The sequence below is a fragment of the Setaria italica genome, chromosome VI (assembly GCF_000263155.2).
Source record: "Setaria italica strain Yugu1 chromosome VI, Setaria_italica_v2.0, whole genome shotgun sequence".
Classification (NCBI taxonomy): Eukaryota; Viridiplantae; Streptophyta; class Magnoliopsida; order Poales; family Poaceae; genus Setaria; species Setaria italica.
The window spans coordinates 21,665,065-21,689,911 of NC_028455.1; the positions used below are offsets into that span (position 1 = coordinate 21,665,065).

The window sequence follows — 24,847 nt, forward strand, 5'->3', positions numbered from 1 at the left end:
GACCAGCACCTAGCTAGCCAGGTGGGATCTTAATGACTTCCGGCTGCCCTGGCCATGCCGCTGTCCCCGTTCGCCGACGTCTCCGACTCGACCTCCTCATCCGCGGCCGCCTGAAGACGACGACTCCGCAGACGTCGTGGTCATGCGCCAGTTCTTCCCGGCCCCGGTAGAGGCGGCCGGCGTGGGGGGGGGGTGTTGGAGGGGGGCGGGGGGAGGCGGCTACGGTTGTCCACCGCAACCCGCCACCGCCGCCTGCCGTAGGCGACAAAAGCGTGACGGGTGCCGGCACTGCATGAAATGTGGCGGCGTCTCGACTCAGCCCCGCGGTCGCGCAGCAGGGGAGCGGGTCGGGAGGAAAATGGCGACAAGCTGGAACCTCCCCGTCCCGTGGCTAAGTGGGGTAGTGGCGGAAGTTTCGGGGAGACGATGACCTGGTACGGTGCAAAGAATCGGATCCGATTAGAAAAAACCGAAAGAATCAGGATAAAACTGATGGTAGTGACATGAGGACGGCCGAAGGCTAATGTGGGGTTGGCCGGCTCGGATACGGAATAGCAATTCGGTATCCGTACGGAATAAGCTATTCCGTAGCCGAGCTCAACTTAGGCCTTGTTTACTTCCCTCCAAAATCCCAACTTCGGCACTATGCAAAAAGAAGATTCCCCATCACATCAAACTTGCGGTATATGCATGGAGTACTAAATGTAGATGAAATCAAAAACTAATTGCACAGTTTTGTTGTACTTTGCGAGACGAATCTTTTGAGCCTAATTAGTCAACGTTTGGACAATAATTCATAAATACAAACGAAATGCTACAGTTACGCATTTATAGCAAAATGTCAATTTTGCCACTCCCAAATTGGGACTAAGGCCTTACACCGCCTCCCGTTTGTTTTAACTCATCCCCGGTTTTTTTTTCAATTTTTTTTCTCCCGATCAAATCACCTCTGTCGTGGCTCCACTTCGTCCGTTCAATTGCCTATCCCCTCCCTGCTGCCACCCGCCCCCTCTCCCCACGTCACCACCGGCAGCGGCGGCGTGGAGTTCCGCCGCAAGCTCCACTTTCACTCGTCCGAGCTCCACCTGGACCCGTTCCCGCTCCTCGCCGCCAACCCCGTGCTCCGCTCGGCACCGCTACCGCTCCTCCGTGACTCCCTCCGCCTCCTCGCATCCAACGGCTTTTCCGCCCGCGACACCACGCGCGTCTTCTCCGTGTTCCCATCCTTCCTCACCTCCCCGCCCACCGATCCCCTCTGCTTCCTCTCCGCCGATACGCCGCTCCCGCCGCCGCTCCTCCGCGCCGTGATGGTCCGGTCCCCGCGCCTCCTCGTCCGGTGCTTGCTCGCCGCCTGCCCGAGCTGCTCGCCTCGCTATCGGCCTCCCGTTTCCACGCGCTTAGCCGTCGGCAGCGACGGACTCCACTCGCCATCCGACCCCTGCGACCATGAGATCCAGACCCAATCGGGGAGGCGATCAAAGCCCAGCTACAACTCCGGTGAGATCTCCCACCGGAGCAGTGGATGAAGGCAGCGACAAGCCCATCCGTACTCCCGACAGGTGGTGGTGCGGTGGTTGCCCCCTCCTCCCGTTTCCACCTAGACTCGGTGTCATCCCCACCTCGCCATGCGGATTCAAGGTGCCCCCGCCCCCGCGATGGCTCGGCGCGGATCCATGGCGGCCTCATCCCCTCTCCATGCATGACAGCGCCCCTAGCGAGCTGCAAGCCGCACCGTGGCAGACGGCGGGTAGACTACGGGCATGCTGCCATGGTTGATGGGATTTGGGACGCCGATCTGGGCAGATCCTGCACGGCACGACGGTGGCTCCCTCCCTCCACGCGACGTCTAGCCTAAGCTTCCCCAACCGTGGCTCGTCCGCCTCCATGAACGGAGCTCTAGGTTAGCTCCTGTCCCTGATGGAGTGTACAGATTCAAGATTTCTGTTTTTTTCTAGTCACTCCATCGTGGAGGTCAGCAACGAGATCAGAAACGAGATGTATGTGTACTCAACTGGGACTTCATGTTCCTGAATTTCATTCTCTGAAATGCTCAACTGAATCCGTAGTGTCCCTCCTTGGATTCAGGTGAGGTGGTCACCATGCTCCTCTCATGCGTATTCAGGATTGTTATGTCTTTCTCTTATTCTGAATTATAGATGTGCTAATCAGAAAACACACTGATGGAGATAGAAAAAAGCTTGATGCAGATGTGGGTTAATATCCATTTGAGAATTATTTCACAACCACAATGGAGACCAGTCATTTTACATAAGAGTCTGTACTATGCAGATACAGTGTACTTACAAAAGGTTAGGGTGGACTTCAACCAGGGTTCTGTCAGATATCAGAGTATATTGTACTAAGTAGAGTTCAGGTTTCTGCCTTGCTGGGCCCATGTGATTTAGAATACTTTTTTGCATGTTGCCTTATTTACGTCTGTCCAATATGTTAGAAAAGATGTATGTGTAATCTAAAAGAAAGGTGTACAATGATCAGTGCTTACTAAATATATGGGATAAACAAGCATGCCTTTGTTCTCATAACATGCAGTGGCGCTGATTCGCTACTCTCTGCTCTTTGCTGTATGCAGTTAATACATGATTCGAGACTACTTATTTCTCTGCTCTCAGTTTCTCTCACTCGTGTGCAGTTTGTGGACACTTTTATTGTTGATTCATTCAATACTTGATTTCTTTGTTCTCAATTTTATCTCCTTCACTTGTGCGTAGTCTGGGGACACAAGGAGGATATTCTGCTGCACCTTCCTATCCAGAACTTCAGGTCAAGTTCTTTGAAGTATTACCATGTTCATTTTTTAAATGGATTGATGAGTTTTATTCGTGAAGAGTGAAGATGCATATCTGTTCAGAATTCAGGTATTCAACATGTTCACTTTCAGAGATGTAAACCATATCTGATTAGGTTTAATTCCTGAGAAACTACTTTTATTCAGATTCTTCAGCTGCATAACGATACTATATTTTTAGATCAATAATTCTGATAGTGTGTACAATAATACAGATGAATCCGTTGAATATCATTGTAAATTAGAATAATAACGTAATTTGCCAGAACCAGGGGTCGCTTATCTTTTGTTTCCCTGTACTTAAACAAATGTTATCTTCATCTTAACATTAGCATGGTATCCTGGAAGAAATATCAGAGCTAGTGCCATCGCTCCTAAGTCATACTGATCAGATTTGCCAATCCAAATCTGCTAGCCTGGTAGGTCGCACTTGGTTGGCTTGATTCACTGATCTTTTATCACCACAACTAAGATGAGTTGGCTCTTTGCAAAATCATTATATTCACTTTCTGTTAGTAATACAATTGAGATGGACCATGTTTTAGAAAATAATTGGTTCTTCCGTCCAAATTTTTTTTTGATTCACAATCTGCATATGGTAGCTGTGGGTATCATTGCACAATGTACCATGTAAATTTTGTGTTGTTTATGATTGGGTCGAGTATTATTTGCAACCTGAATTAAAGAATGCCTTTTAGTAATTGCATTTTCAGTTGTATATACTGTTAAAGGAATTTCTTATTGAAGTAGCTATCTTTTGCATTTTCAGTCTTAGCAGTTAGCATCATTGTACAATTTTTGACAGTAGTATTGTCATTTTCTTTTCAGGTCAATGACATTCGGATGTACACCGGCTGGTGCGCTATTGATCAGCTCACACTGGATATATTCCATTACCAGAATAAATGCCTCACTGATGCCCCCAGCAATAAGGTATGACGTGTCATGTCCCCTGCTTCCATCCTCATGAATTTAATTAAATCAGGCACAATAAGGACTTAACAGTTCGATGCCTAGCTCAATGATGCTATCCAATGACAGTCCAACTCAATTCTCTTCAACAATATAATATCATCAATGCTCCTTTTTAGTAATACGACTGTGCAAAACTGAGTCAATCGTTTGCAAGTATTGACAGGATACATAGCCTGGGACTAGATTAAGTGAACTATCTTTGATGTCTCGCTGATTTCTGGAATGTACTGTGGGGTTGCTGCTGCTTCTGTAGCTGGAAACGATGGCCACATGCTCGAGCAGTTAATGGTGAGGACACCATACGCCTTTCTCTTTACTCATCTCACCCCAGTTCTGGCTAATTGACTGTAAATAAGTTTGTATAATATAGCTAGATACTAAAAGAAACCCTGTCTCTTGTATCAGCTGCCCTGCTATTTACCAATTAGTACCTTGTTTTGGCCACTCTAATTTGATAGCTTGCTGGGTGTGCTCTTAGAACATGAGCACAGACTTTTTTTTGACAGAAAACATGAGCACAGACTTCATTCGAGTTATATTGAATTTAGATAATCCTAGTAGCGAAGAAAATTGATTCTTGTACTTACACCTAGGATTTGTGTTATTCATTACCCATGTCAATGTCTGTATCCTTTTGATTTCAAGCTCTGTTTGTGAGAACATCTAATTACAGCCAGTTATTCTTATGCAGTACAATGGTGTGTTTGTGACACGTCATTATGACAATGGATAGAGGTTGATGAATTAAACCAAGAAGTGGGAAAACTTGCTGGTGTTTTCCTCAAGCAGTTAGCAGTCCAAGATTTAGTGACAGCAGGGAGCAACCAGTTTCGTTTTGTTCTTAGGGCTGATAATAGTCCAGCAACCCGTTCAGATTGTCAACACTGCGGTACAGTGACAGCTGGAGATGCACCATAGTGTCACTACGGTGCTGAAGTACCTAGTAGTTATTTACGTGCATAGGCGGTGTGAGGAGTGCATCCCTGCACTCGAATTTCTGATTTTGTTGTAATTATGAGTGCACACATTCGATTCTGATTTTGTTGTAATTATGAGTGCACACATTCGACTTTCTAGGTGTAGAGGTTATGATCTTTTCTAATTTGCAGGATAGTGTGGTATGTACTCATTTCAACTCATTCTGACGAGGTCAACATGAAGTTTGAGTTTGCAATGTTTTTGCAATGACAAATGTCATTATTTTTTACCAAGAAAATAACTTGATGCTTGACTGTATAAAATTGAATCCTTTACCGTCGCATGTCATGGCGGTGGCAGGCGGAGACAGGGTTCCGGCAGCGCAGGGCAGGCTAGCTAGTTGTTGTCTCCACGCGCCTTTGCGGTCTGTGTCCGGGTCAGTCCACCGCTCCTCCTGTGCCGCTGGCAGAGGAGGCCAACCCTGCCGCAGCGCCCAGTTCTGAGTTCGGAGCGGTGCGCGTGCTCCAGAGGGGCAGGGTCGCAGGGAGTTGCCGAGTTGGTGGCCACGCAGCGGCTGGATGATCCGCGGCCCATGGCAACTGCCAACTTTATCGCGCGGGGAGGGACGTGCGCAGGGGCTGGCTATCGAATAGCGGAGGACTATATATATATATATATATTATCAAATTTGCTCACTGGTTTAACATCTAAGAGTAGCAAGTGTAAGACAACAGTTTTATTATTCACTCGTATTTAAATAGAAACGTGCATGACTCCGAGATAAACAGCGTAGACAATACGGAGGCAGGCAAGATAGACTTTAACATGATGTGCTTGATGCTTCAGCCTCCAGGAAAGAAAGTTACTTCTTGCTCAGAAGCTTCAGCCTCCAGGAAAGAAAGTTACTTCTTGCTCAGAAGCTTTATTAGTTCCTTCTCAATATTGGCAATGATCTGCGGTGGAACCTCCTTGCCGGACTGGTAGTCCTCAATCGCCTGTGGCTCCACGCCGATCTTCTGCGTGTTACCAAAATAGCATATGTAAAATAATGTGATAGGTGTATATACAACCTTATCGATAGAACGTGTAGTAACCTGTGCAAGCTGTCCAACGTTCAGCTTCTCGCTCTTCCTGGCTTGTTTGAGTTTTTCCCTCAGGTCACCTGAAACACGTTCAACCATAAGAATATTGGTCATGAAATGGTTTTAGTGTGGCAAGTTTTGTCCAATCGTTGGTAATAAGGAACTTGAAAAAAAGGGCAAGTCAGTTGGTAGGGTTCACAAGTCACACGGTTTTTCACGCGAAATATGCGCGTGCGCGCTACATGTGATTCGAACCCACAACCTCCAGCCTCACGCGTAGCTTCCTTGCCATCCCACCTACATAGCACATCTAACTATATAGGGGATGCAATCCTTTTGTATTAACTCGTGGGGACCCTTTTATCCCGGTTGGAAACACCAACCGGGATAAAAGACCCCCTTTTATCCCGGTTGGTATTACAAACCGGGATAAAAGGGTTCGAGGGATTTAGTCCTCTTTCAGTCACCCCGTTGGGGACCTTTTTACCCCGGTTTGAAACACCAACCGGTATAAAAACAGGGGTCTTTTATCGTGGTTGGTATTACAAATCGGGATAAAAGGCATCTTTTATCCCGGTTGGTGTTTCAAACCGGGATAAAAGGCCTCTCAGGACTTTTTTTTTTCCATTGGCCTTTGCAACCGGGATAAAAGGTCATGGTTGGTGAGCCCCCCGCCAGTGATCGAGCTTTAGTCCCGGTTGCTGAAATTTTTATCCCGGACCAACTTTAAACCAGAACAAAAGGAGGCGCATGGAAGGTGAGTTGTCTACTAGTGTTACGATGGGCTACATTCTCTCAATAATCAGCAGTCCTTGTCTAACCGCACGGATTTTGAAGGAAACAACTTTTGAACAAATTTTAGAAGGCAAAGTGAAATGCATCCGTGGCCATGTGCTGGAGTAAATCCTGATCCTTGCAGTGGATCAGTGCATGCCTGCTCCCAACCTTGCGTTTGTCCATGTTCACGACCCCAGTATCCCCCCGTGCTGCATTCATATATATTGGTTTACGCTGCGTTGCTTGCGCTCACGTCAACTGCACTCCGATCCTTTGATGTCGTTTCGTATCATTAGACATGCTACAAATATAGTTAAAACCTAGAAATTTCAAAAAAAAAAGACAACATATATCTTACCATCAATTTTGTAGATCCATCATTTTTATAATAATAGCCATTAGAACTAACTTACTTCTCTTTCATCGTGAAAATATCATAAATTAAATTGATACTCTACATTTGCTTCAAAATTGCCCATATTTACCCCCCCTACGTCCGTATCTAAATACCCCATCTCTACACCATTTTTGAAAAATAACATAACATACTACCCTCAATTTCAATCTAAATTACTCAATCCATAATTGTTAAAAATAACCAAAATTTATCTCAATTGGCTCAGACAATTGTTCAAAACGTTGCAATTCTCATTTCTATCATTTCTCTTGGCGCAGAAAATATCTATATTTGCACTCTATTCACTTAATTTTTAATTTTCATATCTTCAGACCTAGAATTTCCGTATACTGTAATTCATATTCCCATTCAAAGATATGTTACCAACAAAACAATTATATTTTAAGCAAATGACGTGAATGGATTGTCAGAATTGTTCTGTTATAGTTCCCATCACGGCGTTTAAAAGATTTAAAAGAACGGTCTAGGGTTGAAAAATCTTGGGTATCGGCTTATATATAAAAATTCTAAACATCAAAATTTTCTTATGCTTTTACCATCGAGTGCATTAGTTATGTCTTTTGGACATTTGTGTGGAGTAATGATCACGCTAAAAACCATGATTGATCCTATAGGTCTGATTATTTATTGTGCATGTTGCAATTGAAACAAATAAAAGCCAAATAGATACTGAAACATGAAACATGAAAAATATTTTTTTGGTAAATATACCATTTTGAATTTATATGGTATATAGAAATGTAAATACTCGAACACTTTAAATTTCTCATATTCATATTAATAACTTATATTTATTTTTATACGTATTTTTTGTTTAGCACAGGAAACCTCTCTGTTTTAATTTTATTGTACCAGAGACATGAACTAGGTTGATGGCTAACACTATCCCACCAAACTCATCATATGTCATCCCTCCATCCTAAAACGTAAGGCATTTTAGAGATTTAAGGACATATTAGTATAGGACTGACAAAGTACACATGTACTCTTAAGTTAAGATGTGGATAGTTGTATTTCCTTGTTGTTTTAATGACAGTTGCAGATAACAAGGAGCTCAATTCACTAGACCCTCAATCAACCAAACTAATCCTGCTAACAGTGATGAGAATTGATGCAATTTCTTAAATGTGCCTAGAATGCCTTATATTTGAGGATAGTTTTTGAATGATTAGATGCCTTGTATTTCATGATGGAGGGAGTATAGACCATAAAATTTGATTCCCTCAACAATACTAGTAGAAATCATGGGAGTAAGGCTTGATACGCATATAATATATTTTTTTGCTAGAGTTTCTTGTATCTGAGAATCATAGACTAAACCTATCATATAGTACCATGTAGAGCATCCATCTCATTTTTGACCCGGAATTTATTTTGGATTTTGAATAAAGTAACTAGAAAGCGATATAATAGAGAGAAACAACTAGATTGTTTTTCAAGCATTGCATATACCGTCTATGGATTACCTAGAATTTTTCGGTGTAGTATGCATCAAAACGTTTGATAATATTCAAAAGAACCACATGGGTAGACAGCAAAAAGTTTCTAAACGTTGCAAATCGGTTATGCGCTTACCACTAGATGAACTAGCTGTGTTGTTTCGACCTAGTTGCCTCGAATGATGATCACGCTGGAAACCGGGAACAGTAGATGTCTGATTATTAGTGTTAACTGCACCGCCTGTTGCACAAGAAACAAATCAGAAATGGAATGGTTGTCCAATAATTTGAACAGATGAATTGTTGTAAAATTAACTGCGACATATCTAGAACTATAACATCTCACAATTTTGAATTTAACATATCTAGTCATGTTTTTGTATAAATTTACTGTCCGTGTAAACCTTTTGTTTTTGCTGAATAGCAAGCAAAAAAACCTTTACGCACAACTTTCTAACTGTCTTCTTTACAGACAGTACTAGGATAACGTGCTTCCTAGGTTCCTCGAGTTTGGTGGGTACACGATGTATTACATGGGTGTTCTGGTTTCAGCCCATGTGGTATAATTATTCTAGTACGGTGGAATTAACGGTGGAATTAGTACCACCTCTATTGTATATGTGTATATATTGTGTCTAATTAAATATAAGAATATTTGTTGGCTTGCTGCTCTAAATGTAGCACGGTTGTACTATACAGAATTTTTTCGGTATTAACTACCACGTCATTTAGCACAGTTTATAGAACCAAACAAAATAAAAAATATGAAAAATATTTTTTTGGTAAATATGCCATGTTGAATTTATTGGTATATAGAAATGTAAATACTCGAATACTTTAAATTTCTCATATTCATATTAATAAATTATATTTATTTGTATACGTATTTTTGTTTACCAAAACTTTTTGCTTAGTATATATAGGAAGCACAGGAATCCTCTCTCTGTTTTAATTTTATTGTACCAGAGATATGAACTAGGTTGATGGCTAACACTATCCCACTAAACTCATCAAATGTCATCCCTCCATCCTAAAATGTAAGACATTATAGAGATTTCAGGATATATTAGTAGGACTGACAAAGAATACATGTACTCTTAAGTTATGATGTGGAGAGCTGTATTTCCTTGTTGTTTTAATGACAGTTGCAGATAACAAGGAGCTCAATTCACTAGTCCCTCAATCAGCCAAACTAATCCTCCTAGCAGTGATGAGAATTAATGCAATTTCTTAAATGTGCTTGGAATGCCATATATTTGAGGATAGTTTTTGAATGCTTGGATGCCTTGTATTTTATAATGGAGGGAGTATAGATCATAAAGTTTGATTCCCTCAACAATACTAGTAGAAATCATGGGAGTAAGGCTTGATACGCATATAATATATTTTTTGGCTAGAGTTTCTTGTAATTGAGAATCATAGACTAAACCCATCATATAGTACCATGTAGAGCAACCATCTCATTTTTGACCTGGAATTTATTTTGGATTTTGAATAAAGTAATTAGAAAGCTATATAATAGAGAGAAGCAACTAGATTGTTTTTCTAGCATTGCATGTACCGTCTATGGATTACCTAGAATTTTTTGGTATACTACGTATCAAAATGTTTGATAATATTCAAAAGAACCACATGGGTAGACAGTAAAAAGTTTCTAAATGTTGCAAATCGGTTGTGCGCTTACCACTAGATGAGCTAGCTGTGTTGTTTTGACCTAGTTGACTCGAATGATGATCACGTTGGAAACCGGGAACAGTAGATGTCCGATTAGTGTTAACTGCACCGCCTGTTGCACAAGAAACAAATCAGAAATGGAATGGTTGTCCAATAATTTGAACAGATAAATTGTTATAAAATTAACTGCGACATATCTAGAACTATAACATCTCACAATATTGAATTTAACATATCTAGTCATGTTTTTGTATAAATTTACTGTCCGTATTAACCTTTTGTTTTTGCTGAATAGCAAGCAAAAAACCTTTACACACAACTTTCTAACTGTCTTCTTTACAGACAGTACATGGATAATGTGCTTCCTAGGTTCCTCGAGTTTGGTGGGTACACGATGTATTACATGGGCCTTTTGTGTTCTGGTTTCAGCCCATGTGGTATAATTCTTCTAGTAGGGTAGAATTAGTACCACCTCTATTGTTTATGAGTATATGTTGTGTCTGATTAAATATAAAAATATTTGTTGGCTTGCTGCTCTAAATGTAGCACGGTTGTACTATACGGATTTTTTCGGTATTAACTATCACGTCATTTAGCACAATTTATAGAACCAAACAAAATAAAAAATATGAAAAATAATTTTTTGGTAAATATGCCATGTTGAATTTATAGGTATATAGAAATTTAAATACTTGAATACTTTAAATTTCTCATATTCATATTAATAACTTATATTTATTTTTATATGTATTTTTTGTTTACCAAAATTTTTTTGCTTAGTATATATAGCACACAGGAATCCTCTCTCTGTTTTAATTTTATTGTACCAGAGATATGAACTAGGTTTAATGGCTAACACTATCCCACTAAACTCATCATATGTCATCCCTCCATCCTAAAACGTAAGGCATTTTAGAGATTTAAGGACATATTAGTATAGGACTGACAAAGAACACATGTACTCTTAAGTTAAGATGTGGATAGCTGTATTTCCTTGTTGCTTTAATGATAGTTGCAGATAACAAGGAGCTCAATTCACTAGTCCCTCAATCAGCCAAACTAATCCTGCTAACAGTGATGAGAATTGATGCAATTTCTTAAATGTGCCTAGAATGCCTTATATTTGAGGATAGTTTTTGAATGATTAGATGCCTTGTATTTCATGATGGAGGGAGTATAGATCATAAAATTTGATTCCCTCAACAATACTAGTAGAAATCATGGGAGTAAGGCTTGATACGCATATAATATATTTTTTTGCTAGAGTTTCTTGTATATGAGAATCATAGACTAAACCCATCATATAGTACCATGTAGAGCATCCATCTCATTTTTGACCCATAATTTATTTTGGATTTTGAATAAAGTATATTAGATTCCTCTAGAAAGCTATATAATAGAGAGAAACAACTTAGATCATTTTTTAAGCATTGCATATACTGTCCATGGATTACCTAGAATTTTTTGGTATAGTACGCGTCAAAACGTTTGACAATATTCAAACGAACCACATGTGTAGACAGCAAAAAGTTTCTAAATGTTGCAAATTGGTTATGGGCTTACCACTAGATGAACTAGCTGTCTTGTTTCGACCTAGTTGCCTCGAATGATGATCACCTAGTTGCCTCGAATGATGATCACGCTGGAAACCGGGAACAGTAGAGGTCTGATTAGTGTTAATTGCGCCGCCTGTTGCATAAGAAACAAATCAGAAATGGAATGGTTGTCCAATAATTCGAACAGATAAATTGTTGTAAAATTAACTGTGACATATCTAGAACTTTAACATCTCACAATATTGAATTTAACATATCTAGTCATGTTTTTGTATAAATTTACTGTCCGTGTTAACGTTTTGTTTTTGCTGAATAGCAAGCAAAACCTTTACACACAACTTTCTAACTGTCTTCTTTACAGACAGTACTAGGATAATGTGCTTCCTAGGTTCCTATAGTTGGGTTGAGAATGCTTGGGTTCAATCTTGTAAACAAATGTTGTAAACATTGCAATTTGGATATGCGCTTACCATTGGGTGCACTATTTGTGTTTTTTTCACCTAGTCTTGAGTGATGATTACGCTGAAAACCGGGAACATTAGAGATCAGATTACTACTGATTGCGCCGCCTGTTGCAATAAAAACAAATTAGAAAAACAAATTAGAAAACTAATGGGTGTCCTGATAATCTGAACAGATAACTGTTGTAAAATGGACTGCAACATATCTAGAACTTAAACATCATCTCTTCAATTTAAATTAACTAGTCATGATTTTGTATACATTTACTATTTGTGCCAACTATTTTTATTGCCTATAAATCAAGCAAAAAGCCCGTACACTCAGCATCCTAGCTAACTGTCTTCTTTACGGACCGTACTAGGAACATGTGGTTACTAGAGTACGGTACACACTGTATTACATGTTCCTTAAAGTGTTCTGCAGGTTTCGGCCTCTGTGGCGTAAGTATTCTAGTATGGTGGAACTCGTATGACATCTATTGTTTCTCCATGTATGTTGATTATAATTAACATATAAATCTTTGTTCGCATGCTTCTCCAAACGTAGCACCGCCCAATTAGCATTTTTTATATGAAGCGAGAAATTGCAACATATAGATTGGTGTAAATGAACTGCAACATATCTAGAACTTAAACGTCTCACATTCAATTTAAATAAATTAGTCATGGTTTTTGCATATGTTTACTGTTTGTAACAACTATTTTTTCTTACCAAGCAAAAAAAAGCCCTTATACACTCAGCATCCTAACCGTCTTCTTTACAGACAGTAATAGGAACATGTGGTTATACTACGTTTCCCAAAGTACGTGTACACTCTGTATTACATGGTCCTTTTTGGTGTTGGGATTTGGCCCCTGTGGCCTAAGTATTCTATTACGGATTTACAACGGTGGAATTAGTACCACCTCTGTTGTTTATCTGTATATGTTGAGTCTAGTTAATATTTAAATCTTTGTTGGCTTGCCGCTGGATTAATATTTTTACATGGATTAGTATATGTTCAATCAGATTGACAAAACCTCTAAACCTTACAATTTGATTAGCGCTTACCATTGGATGCACTAGCTTTGTGGTTTTGACCTTGTCTCGAGTGATGATCACCGATAGAGAAACGAGCATTAGTCTCGAACTTCCGGTTGGGAAACCTCATAGATTTCGGTTTTCCTAACCGAGACTAATCATTCGAGACTAAGACCCAGGATTAAAAGGTTTTGCGCTAAAAAAATATTAGAAATTCCCAGGAGGCCCTCCCCACATGCGCACGTCGCAAGGCACAAGTCACCCGATTTTTCATGCGAAATATGCACGTGCACGATGCGTGGGATTCGAACCCACGACCTCAAGACTCGCATGTAGCTTCCTTACCATCTCACCTACACAGTACATCTAACTGAGTAGAGGATGCAATCCTTTTGTAGTAACTTATGGGGGACCCTTTAGTACTGGTTGGTGTACCAACCGGGACTAAAGGTCACTGAGGCTTTAGTCCGGGTTTGTAACACCAACCGGGACTAAAGGATCACCTTTAGTCCCCGTTGGTGCCTCTTTAGTCCCGGGTCAAAAATAACTGAGATTTTTGTTGAGGATGGAAGGTTGTATTTCTATTAGTGGATTATGCGGAAAACTAGTAGCAATAGAGATCCGATTACTATTACTTGTGCCGCCTGTTATTGCAATAGAAATAAATTAGAAAACAAATGGTGTCCAAATAATATGTACATATAAACAGTTGTAAAACAAACTGCAACATATCTAGAACTTAATCAATTTAAATAAATTACTCATGGTTTATATAAATTTAGTGTTTGCAATAACTTTTTTCTTTTGCCTATATAGCAAGGAAAAAAAACCTTAGACACAACATTCTAAAAGTCTTCTTTGCAAAAAAAGCTAGAAACATGTGGTTTCTATAGTACTGGTACACACTGTATTACGTGGTCCTTAATTTGGTGTTCTGGTTTTGGCCCTTGTGGCGAAAGTACTTTAGTATGGTGGAATTACTATCACCTCTATTGTGTATTTGTATATGTTGGATATGTTGGATCTATCAACTGCTTCCTCCATCCCAAATTACTATTTGTTTTGATTTTTATAGATACATAGCTTTTGGTATGCAGCTATATATATATATATATATATATATATATATATATATATATATATATATATACACACACTATGTTTAGATACTTTCTATAATCTATGCATGTTAACAGTAATTTGGAACAGAGGGATATTAATATACAAATCTTTGTTGCCTTGCCGTTTTAAGCATAGCACCGCTGGCTTGTTTCTTCGATGCACCTATGTTAGCATTAGCCTTGATGCACCTATTTTGTGTCCTGCTTCCGCACATATGACATATATGCTCTAGAAGTGAGATGAGCCGGGGCCTCACCTCATCTTATCCAAGGCGGAGAGCTGGGAGAACGAGAGGGCACCATATCCAATCATCAGTGATCACACAAGAAGCTCGCCTCGCATCCTTGCCGTTGGTGCCATACTGTGAACCCTAGCGAGTTTGCTATGCCACCATATGCTGCAGCCTCTATGTTCCCAGATGAGTATGCTTCCAAAAGCATCACCTTGGGTTTCGCAGGACAGCAGGCTATGACGATCTCGCACCACTGTGCTGCCGTGTGCACTTGTGGTCAAGGAGGACAATTTGCAACCACGTTGTACAACCACCATCACCATCTATAACAGTCGTCCCCTTCATCCGTATTATTTTTCCATACCACCTTTTTCTTATCTCCAACACCTTCAACTTAACCAGGGCAATCTGAAATTTCAGTCTCTTCCTGAAGTCAAAGTTGTAGTATTCTACTAGATGTACAACTTTGTAGTAGGCTGGTCTCCGGGGTCGCTTCCCTAGCAGAGCTGGTTGGTTTCTGCAGAGAAACTAACAAGATGCTGCATCTTGTTACAATGGCAAAGTTCCACTGAACATGTTTTCTGCAAGAGATATGGATCACCCTGTTGTTCCTAATAATTAACTCTTGCTGACTGCTCCCATCCAGATGTTCATGACAGTTCTCAATTGTGAAAGAAGCTGCTTCTAAGGAATGATGAATCACCTAACACTCCGACAACCGAATCGTACAGAGTGCGAAAATCCGACTCACTTCAAACACCCGATCACAGCAAATTGGGTAATAAAAACAGTCAAGAGGGCTGTCAACTTAAATGATTTTGAACCCCTCTCGGTCGATCTTGACATGGATAGTCCACTAGGTCATTGGCTAGAGAAGTACCGCCAAGCAAACGGAGAGCAATCCACGCGGCATAAGAGTGAAGGTGCGTTTGTGGTTAACTTTTTCATTTTAGTTTCATTTTGATGTCCAAATATTATATATAAGTTCAGTGAAGTTAATAGAAAAATAGCATCCCTATACCAGACAATAGTACTATGTGGTGTTGTAGTAAGCAGTAAGAGCTAGGCTGAGGCTTGATGTTGTGAGTTTGAATCCTACTGGAAACACACTTGCTTATTTCGTGTGAAATCCAATGTGTTCAACCTTGAGATGGGCGATGGTGTGATAGTTGCTGGCCTGGATAAAATTTCTCTTTCCACAGTTATCTATTTTTATAGACAGTTTTTTTACAAAATTATCACCATCGGTTAGTAATTGCATGTGAAGAATTATTGACAGAGAGTCCATTCACTTTCTATGGGATCGAACTAACATAGACTCAAAATTTAATCTCTCTGTTTCAAATTATAGTTCAATTTATATTTGTTATAAGTCAACCTTCTCTAATATTAAATTATTAATCAAATTTTATTAAATCTATCATAAAATATGTTTACATAGTGAATTTATTTGATACTGTATATATACTAATGTATTTTTTCCTAAAAGTACGGGTGGAGGAAGTACTTTAATTACACCGGGGAACTCTATGTGCGGACGCGATCCTTCGCATAAGTAGTGCAAGGCCCAACCCACTCACAGACAAGGTTAGTTTTCACCAGGTTTTGATAGTCGAAGTATCCCTAGAACCACCACTTCTTGGTCGGAGGCTGGTCCGTCGGTCGACAGCTATATGCAGCAGGGCAGCAAGGTGGCGTGGCGCCGCCAGGAGCGGATGGAGTTGTGGCCGGCAATTACACTAGCGCGGCTGAGGAAAACATACGCCGGGTCGCCGGCAAAAGGTTGTTATCCGGATCGAGGTTGAAGGAAGCGGATGGGTCGCACTCGCACGCTTGCTCCTTCAACTTCGTCCTTCCAATTTACATATCTGCATATATAGGAACGGTTGCATAGGTTTAATTTGGCTCGTTCTTCCTTTGTTCGGGAACATGCATGATCAGCTAACGCTGAGAACCTGGAGCGGGTACACAACCATGTGATAAAAAGCCGCTTCATTCATGAAAAAGGGGGAAAAAAGATGTCCCAAAGTTTCCCACAGAACTAAAGAATAAATTGGAAACGTGCAGCGATATTCAAGTCTCATTTTATAACCCACAAATTCATCCTAAAAAAACTAATAAGCAACGCATATGTTCTATGCATGACAGCATCACATGCACGAAGGCATAGCACGTGAAAACAAAACAAAAAGAATCGACTTACCATTTTTGCTTGGTCCCGTCGACTGCCCAGCGCTTGGCTTTTTAGGGTCCATGTATGCTTGCTATATGGTCTTCTTCGCGTGTACACCAGCTAGAGGCTACCATTTATATACGAAATTTAGCTAGGTGTAGACAAAAAAACCATGATATCAACACGTCCGGTTGACGTACTATGCTAATTCGTCTTCGTAGACAAAAGAGATTTCTTGCCGTGTGTGAAATATCTTTGCAGGAAAACATTATGCAAGTTCCTATCTAGTTAATATATGCCGGTTGATACGGTATTCTGTCACTATACATTCATCGCGGCCTCGATTCGTTGACTACCGTATCAACCAAACAATTAATGATGGGCGTAACAAATGATTTTTTTTGTTTAGTTTAATCTCATTTTATGCAGTACCGACTCTGTGTTTGTTGGGACCTAATTATCTTGTATATCTACACAATTAGAGAAACACTCACCTGTATTGGTTCATCTATGCTGGATAATTGAGAGTCAACTTGGTTAAGTCATTTGTGCCGGCTCTCAACAATAGCCGGCACTAGATCTAAATAGAGCCGGCAGGGATACTTTAAGGACTTTCCGAGCCAATTGTATTTAGAATCAGCGGGGATAGTCCATCTGCACTGACTTTATAAAGAGGCGTCGTGGATAATTTTTCCATATTTGTTATGTGAATTTTAGCTTGTATTTGAAAATTTATAACATTTGCATACGGACCCGGATGGAGACAAACTTATATAAAGAAAACGATAAATTTTGATAGGATCTACTCCTCCGTTCCAAATTGTAGGTCGTTTTGACTTTTCTAGATTCATAGATATTATTACGATGCATTCATAGATATTATTATGATGCATTCATAGATATTATTACGCATCGTAATAATATCTATGAATCTAGAAAAGTCAAAACAACTTACAATTTGAAATGGAGGGAGTATAACTTTATAGTAGTTTTTTAGTTTGAAGTCATGTAAATACCCAAATAATGGGTGAAAGCTCGAGGCAACTAGCGTAAAGGTATAAAACTCCCTCTTGTGTGAAGTTATGTCGTGTACATTGGACGGTAAGGAGCGTGAGATCGAAAGCTAGATACACCACATGTGTGCGTATTTCACGTGAAAACACGTGATGTGCCTTCTAACACGTGACGGTTAGGGTTTCTCAGGGGTAGCTGGCCTTCCAGGACTATATTTTTTTGCTATCTATTTTTCCAATTTCTATTTTGACTATCCATGCCGTATGCAGCAACTGACATGGATACTTATCGTCCGTGCTGGCTAGCACCGCCAGTACAGATATGGTACGTGGTGAGTATTTTTTTTTTTTTTGCATCGGCTTTATGTGCTAGTATGATAACCACCCCGGATGAGATTTTAGAGACTATCACGGAAAGGTGGTCTCCTGTAAATACAAGTTGGCCTGTTAGAATAGGATTATTTTTCACGGTCATAGTTATACCTCAAAGTAACCGTCCTAGTTAGTCGCTGCACATTCGTCATAGCTGGTTTGTTTGTTTCTTTCGATCATATCGATGCAAACGATGGACGGCACACCAGGCCACAAAAGCTTTTTGCTAGCAGTTAGAAGTGGTTTGTGATCGTGCCCGCCAGTAATTTTAAGCCAGCACAAATACCTATTTGTGATGGTGGGTGCTCACCCGCCAGCATAGATCACTCTCTGCTGGCCGGCATCCTTAGCCACCCTCCAGCACATATGCTTTCTGTGCTGGCGAGTGTTGTAATGGTTCATGTGCTGGCAAGTGCTTATGCCGCCCATAGTTAAAATATTTTTCTTAATCTAAAAATAGTTTTTGTGTATCGTAATAGTTTCAGAGAGAAATATTTAAGATGGATTATTCAAAATTAACATGGAAGACGATAAGGAATAAGTAAAACAGTAATATTGAAAATTCATCAAATCGGCACGCGAGCCTATTATTTCTCAACAAACCTACGACGGATACTTCCAGAAAAAAAATCCAGGGGTATTATCTTCAATCAAGTAGCTATTGAGAACAGTACATCATGAATATAGTTATTTTAAATGCACATAAAAATTAATGGCGTTTTAGTTGTTTCTCCTGTTCTATTATTTTGTTTTTAAGTTTTCAATTAGTATTTTAAAACAGGCATGGACGTGCGCACCGAGGCAGGGATCAATCCAACTAGCAGATCGTGATCACGAAATAAACTGATATGCAACATAGACCGTCACATCTGCCGGGTGAACAGTCAAAGAGTAGGAATTTAATTATCAAAATTGGATTTGAAATAGCACCCATGGCGTAATTTCGTACCAAATCACCAACTTTCCCGCGTAATGACTTCTGATTTGGATCCATTAGCTGGCAATGAATATTACAATTAAATTAATTATTTTCCAATTGTAGAGAATCTTTGGTGACAACCATGAGCAAGCAACGAACTGCACAACTTGACCGTCACTACATTAGTTCCAAGGTCAGTGCAACGAACTTAAGGTGTAGCAACTTATTTGGATGTAAGCGTGGAACATTGTGTAACGATCAATAGCAAGGGACAAACTTCACGACTTGACCGGTCATTATATAACCAAGGATGGAGAAGTCTGTCTGGAAACGATCTACAAACTTGTTAATTCGATTTCCAAATCGATTGGACGAAACATAACGTGTAAGACTTCTGATTTGTATATATCCGAGCGATTGTAATCAATGTTAACGTTACCTAAAGATTCAGATCGTAACAAGGAAATTCATAATGATATTACGAAGCGGACAAAGTGCACGACTTGACCGGCAATAGTAAACCTAGGAGTACCTTGTGAACACGTTAGAGTGGATGTACCTACAGCTGTTGAACTAACAGAAGAACTGAAGCCGCTTAGGCTTCCACTAGTAGAAAATAGACCTTCCATCCAGCGTATATGTCTCAATAATTTTTGGACGCTGAGATTAAAGAAGTTTTAGTCCCGGATCAAACGGCCACCACGGACAGCCATCGATGACTGTAGCTTTAGTAATGGATCAAACGACCACCACGGACGGCCACCGACGACGGTAGCTTTAGTCCCGGTTGTAATATCAACCAAAACTAAAGAGTCCTTTTAATCCCGGTTGTAATGGATAGTGGGGATGAGGGAATCTAGCGAGGCATTTAGTCCCAATTGAAAACACCAATTAGGACTAAATGCCTCGCCTATAAAAGTCAGCTTCTTCCTCCCCGAGCCCGAGCCACTCAGACCGAGAGCTTCAGGCCCTTTCTCCATGATGAGCAAGCAAGCTTAGGGAGGTGTTGCCGGATTTTTTTCCTCATTTTTATGGGGATTTCACTCATCCAAAGTGTTGTAAAAGTTACTACTTCATTCTCCCTTCATTTATTGTTATTATGTTTTATTTTATGCTTTAGAAATAGAGAAAAATGAGTTTTTTAGAATGAGGGAGAATGGAAAGGACTTTTTATTTATACATATTTTTGAGCTAGAATTTGATGGGTAGCTTGCTTGTTATATATGATTCATATTAGATAAATATCTTGATCAATATGAGGTATGGGAAAAAATAAAGTAAATATATTTTTAATCTTTATTCATTGCAATAAAATAAGGTAAATAAATTGTAGGTGTAAATAATAGAATTGCTACAATTTTTTTGATAGTTTGCATGTCAAATTAGAGTGACATCAAAATTACACTAGTCAACTAATGCTAGAATTATGAAAAGGACAACGAAGATACACTAAAAACTACAGATGCTCCATACTGGATTTCAAGGAGTCAAGAATCCAAAAATAATAGTAGAACAGAAGAATTTCGAGTCCACAAACTCGAGCCGAATATCATAAAAGAATCTTAAAATAGTTTTTCAAACCTCTTTTGGAGCCACATTCTCATAATAGAAGGCAGAGATCTTTTCACTGACCTTAATCCATCGGTTTTTGGTGGGTTTTGGCTTGCCAAAATGGACCATGCTCGCTGAACAAATCTTTTATCTGGACAGGCTATTGTGTGCCACCATACTTCTATTATGAAAATATGGCACTTGCTCCAACAGATATTTGGAAATTATTTCAAGATTCCTTTATAATATTCTGCCTGAGTATGTGGACTCAACGATCTTCTATTGTACCATTATTTTCTGGTACTGGAGGAGCAGATGTGACCCTCCATACACTTCAGAGAAGATTGAGTCATGTGCAGAGATGGCATGGAGGGTGAACATTCTGCTATGTTGTACCATTATTTGAGTATTATTGACTACGTGAAGTCCACTATGGTGCATCTGTAATCTTTAATGTGTGTATATCTTTATTGTCTTGTTCTAGAATTCTAGCATTTTTCTTTTTGTTGACGTAGCGAATGATATGAAGGTTGATTGGTGTAATTTTTATGTGAATTGTTTTTATATTTATGAAGGTTGATTGGTGCAAATTATCAATATTCATCAAGTTCTTTATCTAATACGAAGACCTATGTCTATTTTTCACATAATACGATGCAGATGGACCGACAATGAATGTATAATGCAGACAGATGAACCAAGGAGTTTGTTGATGACTTGCATTATTTCCTCGAAGTGGCAAAAGCCAACAAGCTAGAGAAGGGATTCATATGTTGTCCATGCTTCCAACGGAGTAATAAGAAGGACTACTCTTCCTAGTGGACTCTTCACAGCCACTTGTTTAGATACAATTTCATGCCTAACTATTTGATTTGGACCAAGCACGGTGAAAGAGGGGTTATAATGGAAGACAGAGAAGAAGAGGAGGATGATAACAACATTCCAGACTGGGCTGCAAGACAAGCTTTTGCAAATACTACAATGGGCGAGGCTGATGAAGAAGAGTTTGCAGAAGACGGCCCTACTGATGATCTTGGTCAGGTGCTACGGGCTGCACGGAAAGACTATGAAGCTGAGAAGGAATCAGAAAAGTTGTAGTGCATGATAGATGATCAAAAAAATTATTATACCCAGATTGCAAGCAGGGGCATAAAAAACTGGGTACCACATTAAAAATACTGCAATGAAAGGCAAAAAATGGTGTGTCCAATAAGACATTTTAGGGGATATTGAAAAATGTAACGAACATGCTTCCCGAGAATAATGAATGGCCGTCCACAACATATGAAGCTAAACAGGTTGTTTGCCCTCTAGGACCGGAGGTTTAGAAGATACACGCATACCCTTATGAATGTATCCTTTATTGTGGTGATGAATATGAGAAATTGGATGCTTATCCTGTGTGCAGAGTGCTGCGGTATAAGATCAGGCGAGATGATCCTGGTGATGTTGAGGGGCAGCCTCCCAAGAAGAGATTTTCCGCGAAGGTGATGTGGTATTTCCCTATAATACCACTTTTGAAGCATTTGTTTAGAAACAAGGCGAATGCTAAATTGATGTGATGGCACAAAGAAGAACGTAAGCAAGATGATTGTTGTTGACCTATGAGCATTGTTGTTCATAACCATCAATGATTGGCCTGCGCTGAGTAACCTTTCAGGACAAACAAACAAGGGATATCGAGCATGCATCCAATGTTTAGATGACACAGACAGTATGTATTTGAAACACTATAGGAAGGTCGTGTATGTGGGCCATCATCGATTTCTTCCTCCTCACAACCCATTAAGAAAGAAAGGGATGCATTTCAAAGGGGCACCAGACCATCGTAAAAAACCTACATATTGTAATGGAAAGTGTGTATTTGAGATGATAATGGATGTAAGGGTAGTCTTTGGAAAGGGTCTTGCCTATTCTGAACGACGATAACGGACATGCACCCATATGGAAGGAAAAGTCTACATTTTGGGAGCTACCTTATTGGGAAATCCTATAGGTCCGCAACACAATAGACATGATGCACCTGACGAATAATCTTTGCGTGAACGTGCTAGGTTTCATGGGTTGTTATGGGAACTCAAAAGGTACATTGGAAGCACACAAGGACCTAAAACGTATGAAGTAACGAGATGACCTACATCTGAAAAAGAGATATAAAAGACAACACTACTTACATCCTGCCAGTTACACTCTTAGCAAGGAAGAAAAAGATAGCATGTTTGACTGCATGAATAGAATAAAGGTTCCATCTAGGTAATCGTCGAATATAAAGGGAATAATAAATATGAAAGAAAAGAAGTTCACAAATCTAAAGGTCCATGACTGCCACATGTTGATGATCTAGTTGCTTCCGGTTGCACTGAGGGGTATTCTACCAAACAATGTATGATTGGCGCTCGTAAAGCTATGCGCGTTTCTCAATGCGATTTCATAGAAGGCAATCGATCCAACCAAGCTACTAAAGCTACAAAATGATGTGGTACAATATCTTGTAAATTTTGAGTTGGTATTTCCACCATCCTTCTTCAATATTATGATGCACCTTCTGATTCACCTAGTCAGAGAGATTACTGCACAATATGTGGCATTTCGAGAGGTTCATGTCAGTCTAAAAAACTATGTTCTTAATCGTGCCCGTCCTGAAGGAAGCATCACCAAGGGATATGGAATAGAGGAGGTCATTGAGTTTTGTGTTGATTTTATTGACTCAATTAATTCAATTGGGGTTCCAACATCATGCCACGAGGGGAGGCTACAGGGAACGGGCACCCTTGGAAGGAAATCAAGTTTTAGCAATGATACTGATTTGCTCCATAAAGCACACTTCATGGTTCTACAACAATCATCCTTTGTGGCTTCATATATCGAGGAACACAAGCAGATTCTATTTATCCAATACCTGACGAAATCCGATGCCTGGATTATACATCATCACATGGATACTTTTCTCTCTTAGCTGCATCAACATCTTATGGGCAACGCTACGATTCACGAACAACTCGCTTGGTTAGCGCAATCATGAAATTCCAACATTACGAGATAAATGGTTATACATTTAACATGAGAGCCTAAGACAAAAAAAGCACCAACCAAAATAGTAGTGTCCGTATAGATGCCATAGACATCAATAGGAGCAAGGACTCGTATTATGGTTTTATAGAGGAGATCTGGGACTCAAATACGGACCGCTGAACATCCCTCTGTTTCATTGCCAATGGGTGAAGCTAACTGGAGGTGGCGTAACGAAAGGTCAGTATGGAATAATAATAGTGCACCTGACCAAGATTGGATACAATGATGAACCATTTGTCCTTGCCAATGATGTGCATCAGGTATTCTATGTGAAGGATATGTCTAGCAAACCCAAAAAAAATTCAAAAGATAAAAAAAAACCATGGGAGCCAAAGCGCCAGATAGTTCTTCCAGGTAAAATAAAAATCATGGGAGTCAAGGACAAAACAGACCAGTCAAATGATTATGATCAGTTTGATGGCATGCCTCTATTCGCTGTCGAAGTTGACCCAAGCATCATGCTAGCTAAAGAAGAGGATCCGTACTTACGCCACGATCATGACCAAGAAACTTTTGTCAAGAAGTTTTTTAATGTTACATTGTAATGCACTAAATATGGCGCACCTTTATGCTCTATGGCCATCAGTACCTTTCAATTATATTGTAATACTCTATGATGAACCTTTATTCGATCAATATAAACAATGTTAACTTAACCACATACATCAATTGCATTTTTGCGCGTTGAAATTATTTAATTGAAGAGTTTGTTGACCAATTGATGCATTAAAATAATTATTTTAGAAACTTAATAAACTAGTGTAGAATTAATGAATAATTCAAACTTATTTTAAATATACTTGCTAATTTAATATATTTTTGCATGTTCAAAATATGTAAATATTTTATTTTTGTTAACAACACCAGTACAAAACAACTTAAAATATATATAAATTAAAATTACAAAACCAATTGCAGTACTAGTGGAAAATGAAAAGGAGGGGCCTTTAGTTCAAAGGGGTACCAACCGGGACTAAAGGGGTACAATCCGAGACTAAAGGCCTTCTTTAGTCCCGGTTGGGAAGTCCACCCGGACTAAAGAGGGGTTATAAATACCTCTTCTCCATCCCCTTCTTTCTCCTCACTTCACTCCCCCAATCCGCCACCTCTCGTCTGCTTCGCCCTAGCCGCCGCGTCCTCCTCCCTAACCGCCGCGTCCACCGCTGGCCCTCGTCCTCGCGCCGCCCATTCTCCTCCTCGGCCGTCGTCGCCACGCCTCCCTGTTGACGTCCAGCGCCAGCACTCCCCGCGCCTCTTCGTCCTCCT

General features: G+C 40.0%; 1 protein-coding gene and 1 long non-coding RNA gene across 9 annotated transcripts; one reads left to right on the forward strand and one right to left on the reverse strand.

Moving 5' to 3' along the window:
• The first annotated feature begins 970 nt into the window (after positions 1-970).
• LOC105914516 lies at positions 971-4,975 on the forward strand. 8 transcript variants are annotated; one of them, XR_002678242.1, is made up of 5 exons: positions 973-2,085; positions 2,651-2,876; positions 3,635-3,739; positions 3,945-4,069; positions 4,473-4,975. It is a non-coding gene; the product is annotated as an uncharacterized LOC105914516 (long non-coding RNA). The 8 variants fall into 8 exon arrangements; XR_001164224.3 differs by having other exon boundaries at positions 975-2,085; positions 2,730-2,876; XR_002678245.1 differs by having other exon boundaries at positions 975-1,997; positions 2,730-2,876.
• Positions 4,976-5,357: 382 nt separating this feature from the next.
• LOC101777757 (translation initiation factor IF-2) lies at positions 5,358-16,752 on the reverse strand. Its single transcript, XM_012847010.2, has 7 exons — positions 16,685-16,752; positions 12,116-12,214; positions 11,653-11,778; positions 10,100-10,201; positions 8,552-8,656; positions 5,794-5,861; positions 5,358-5,715 (listed from the first exon to the last, which is right to left on the reverse strand). The coding sequence occupies exons 1-7, from the start codon at positions 16,734-16,736 to the stop codon at positions 5,602-5,604; spliced, it is 666 nt and encodes a 221-aa protein (XP_012702464.1). The 5' UTR covers positions 16,737-16,752; the 3' UTR covers positions 5,358-5,601.
• Between the last annotated feature and the right edge of the window lie 8,095 nt (positions 16,753-24,847).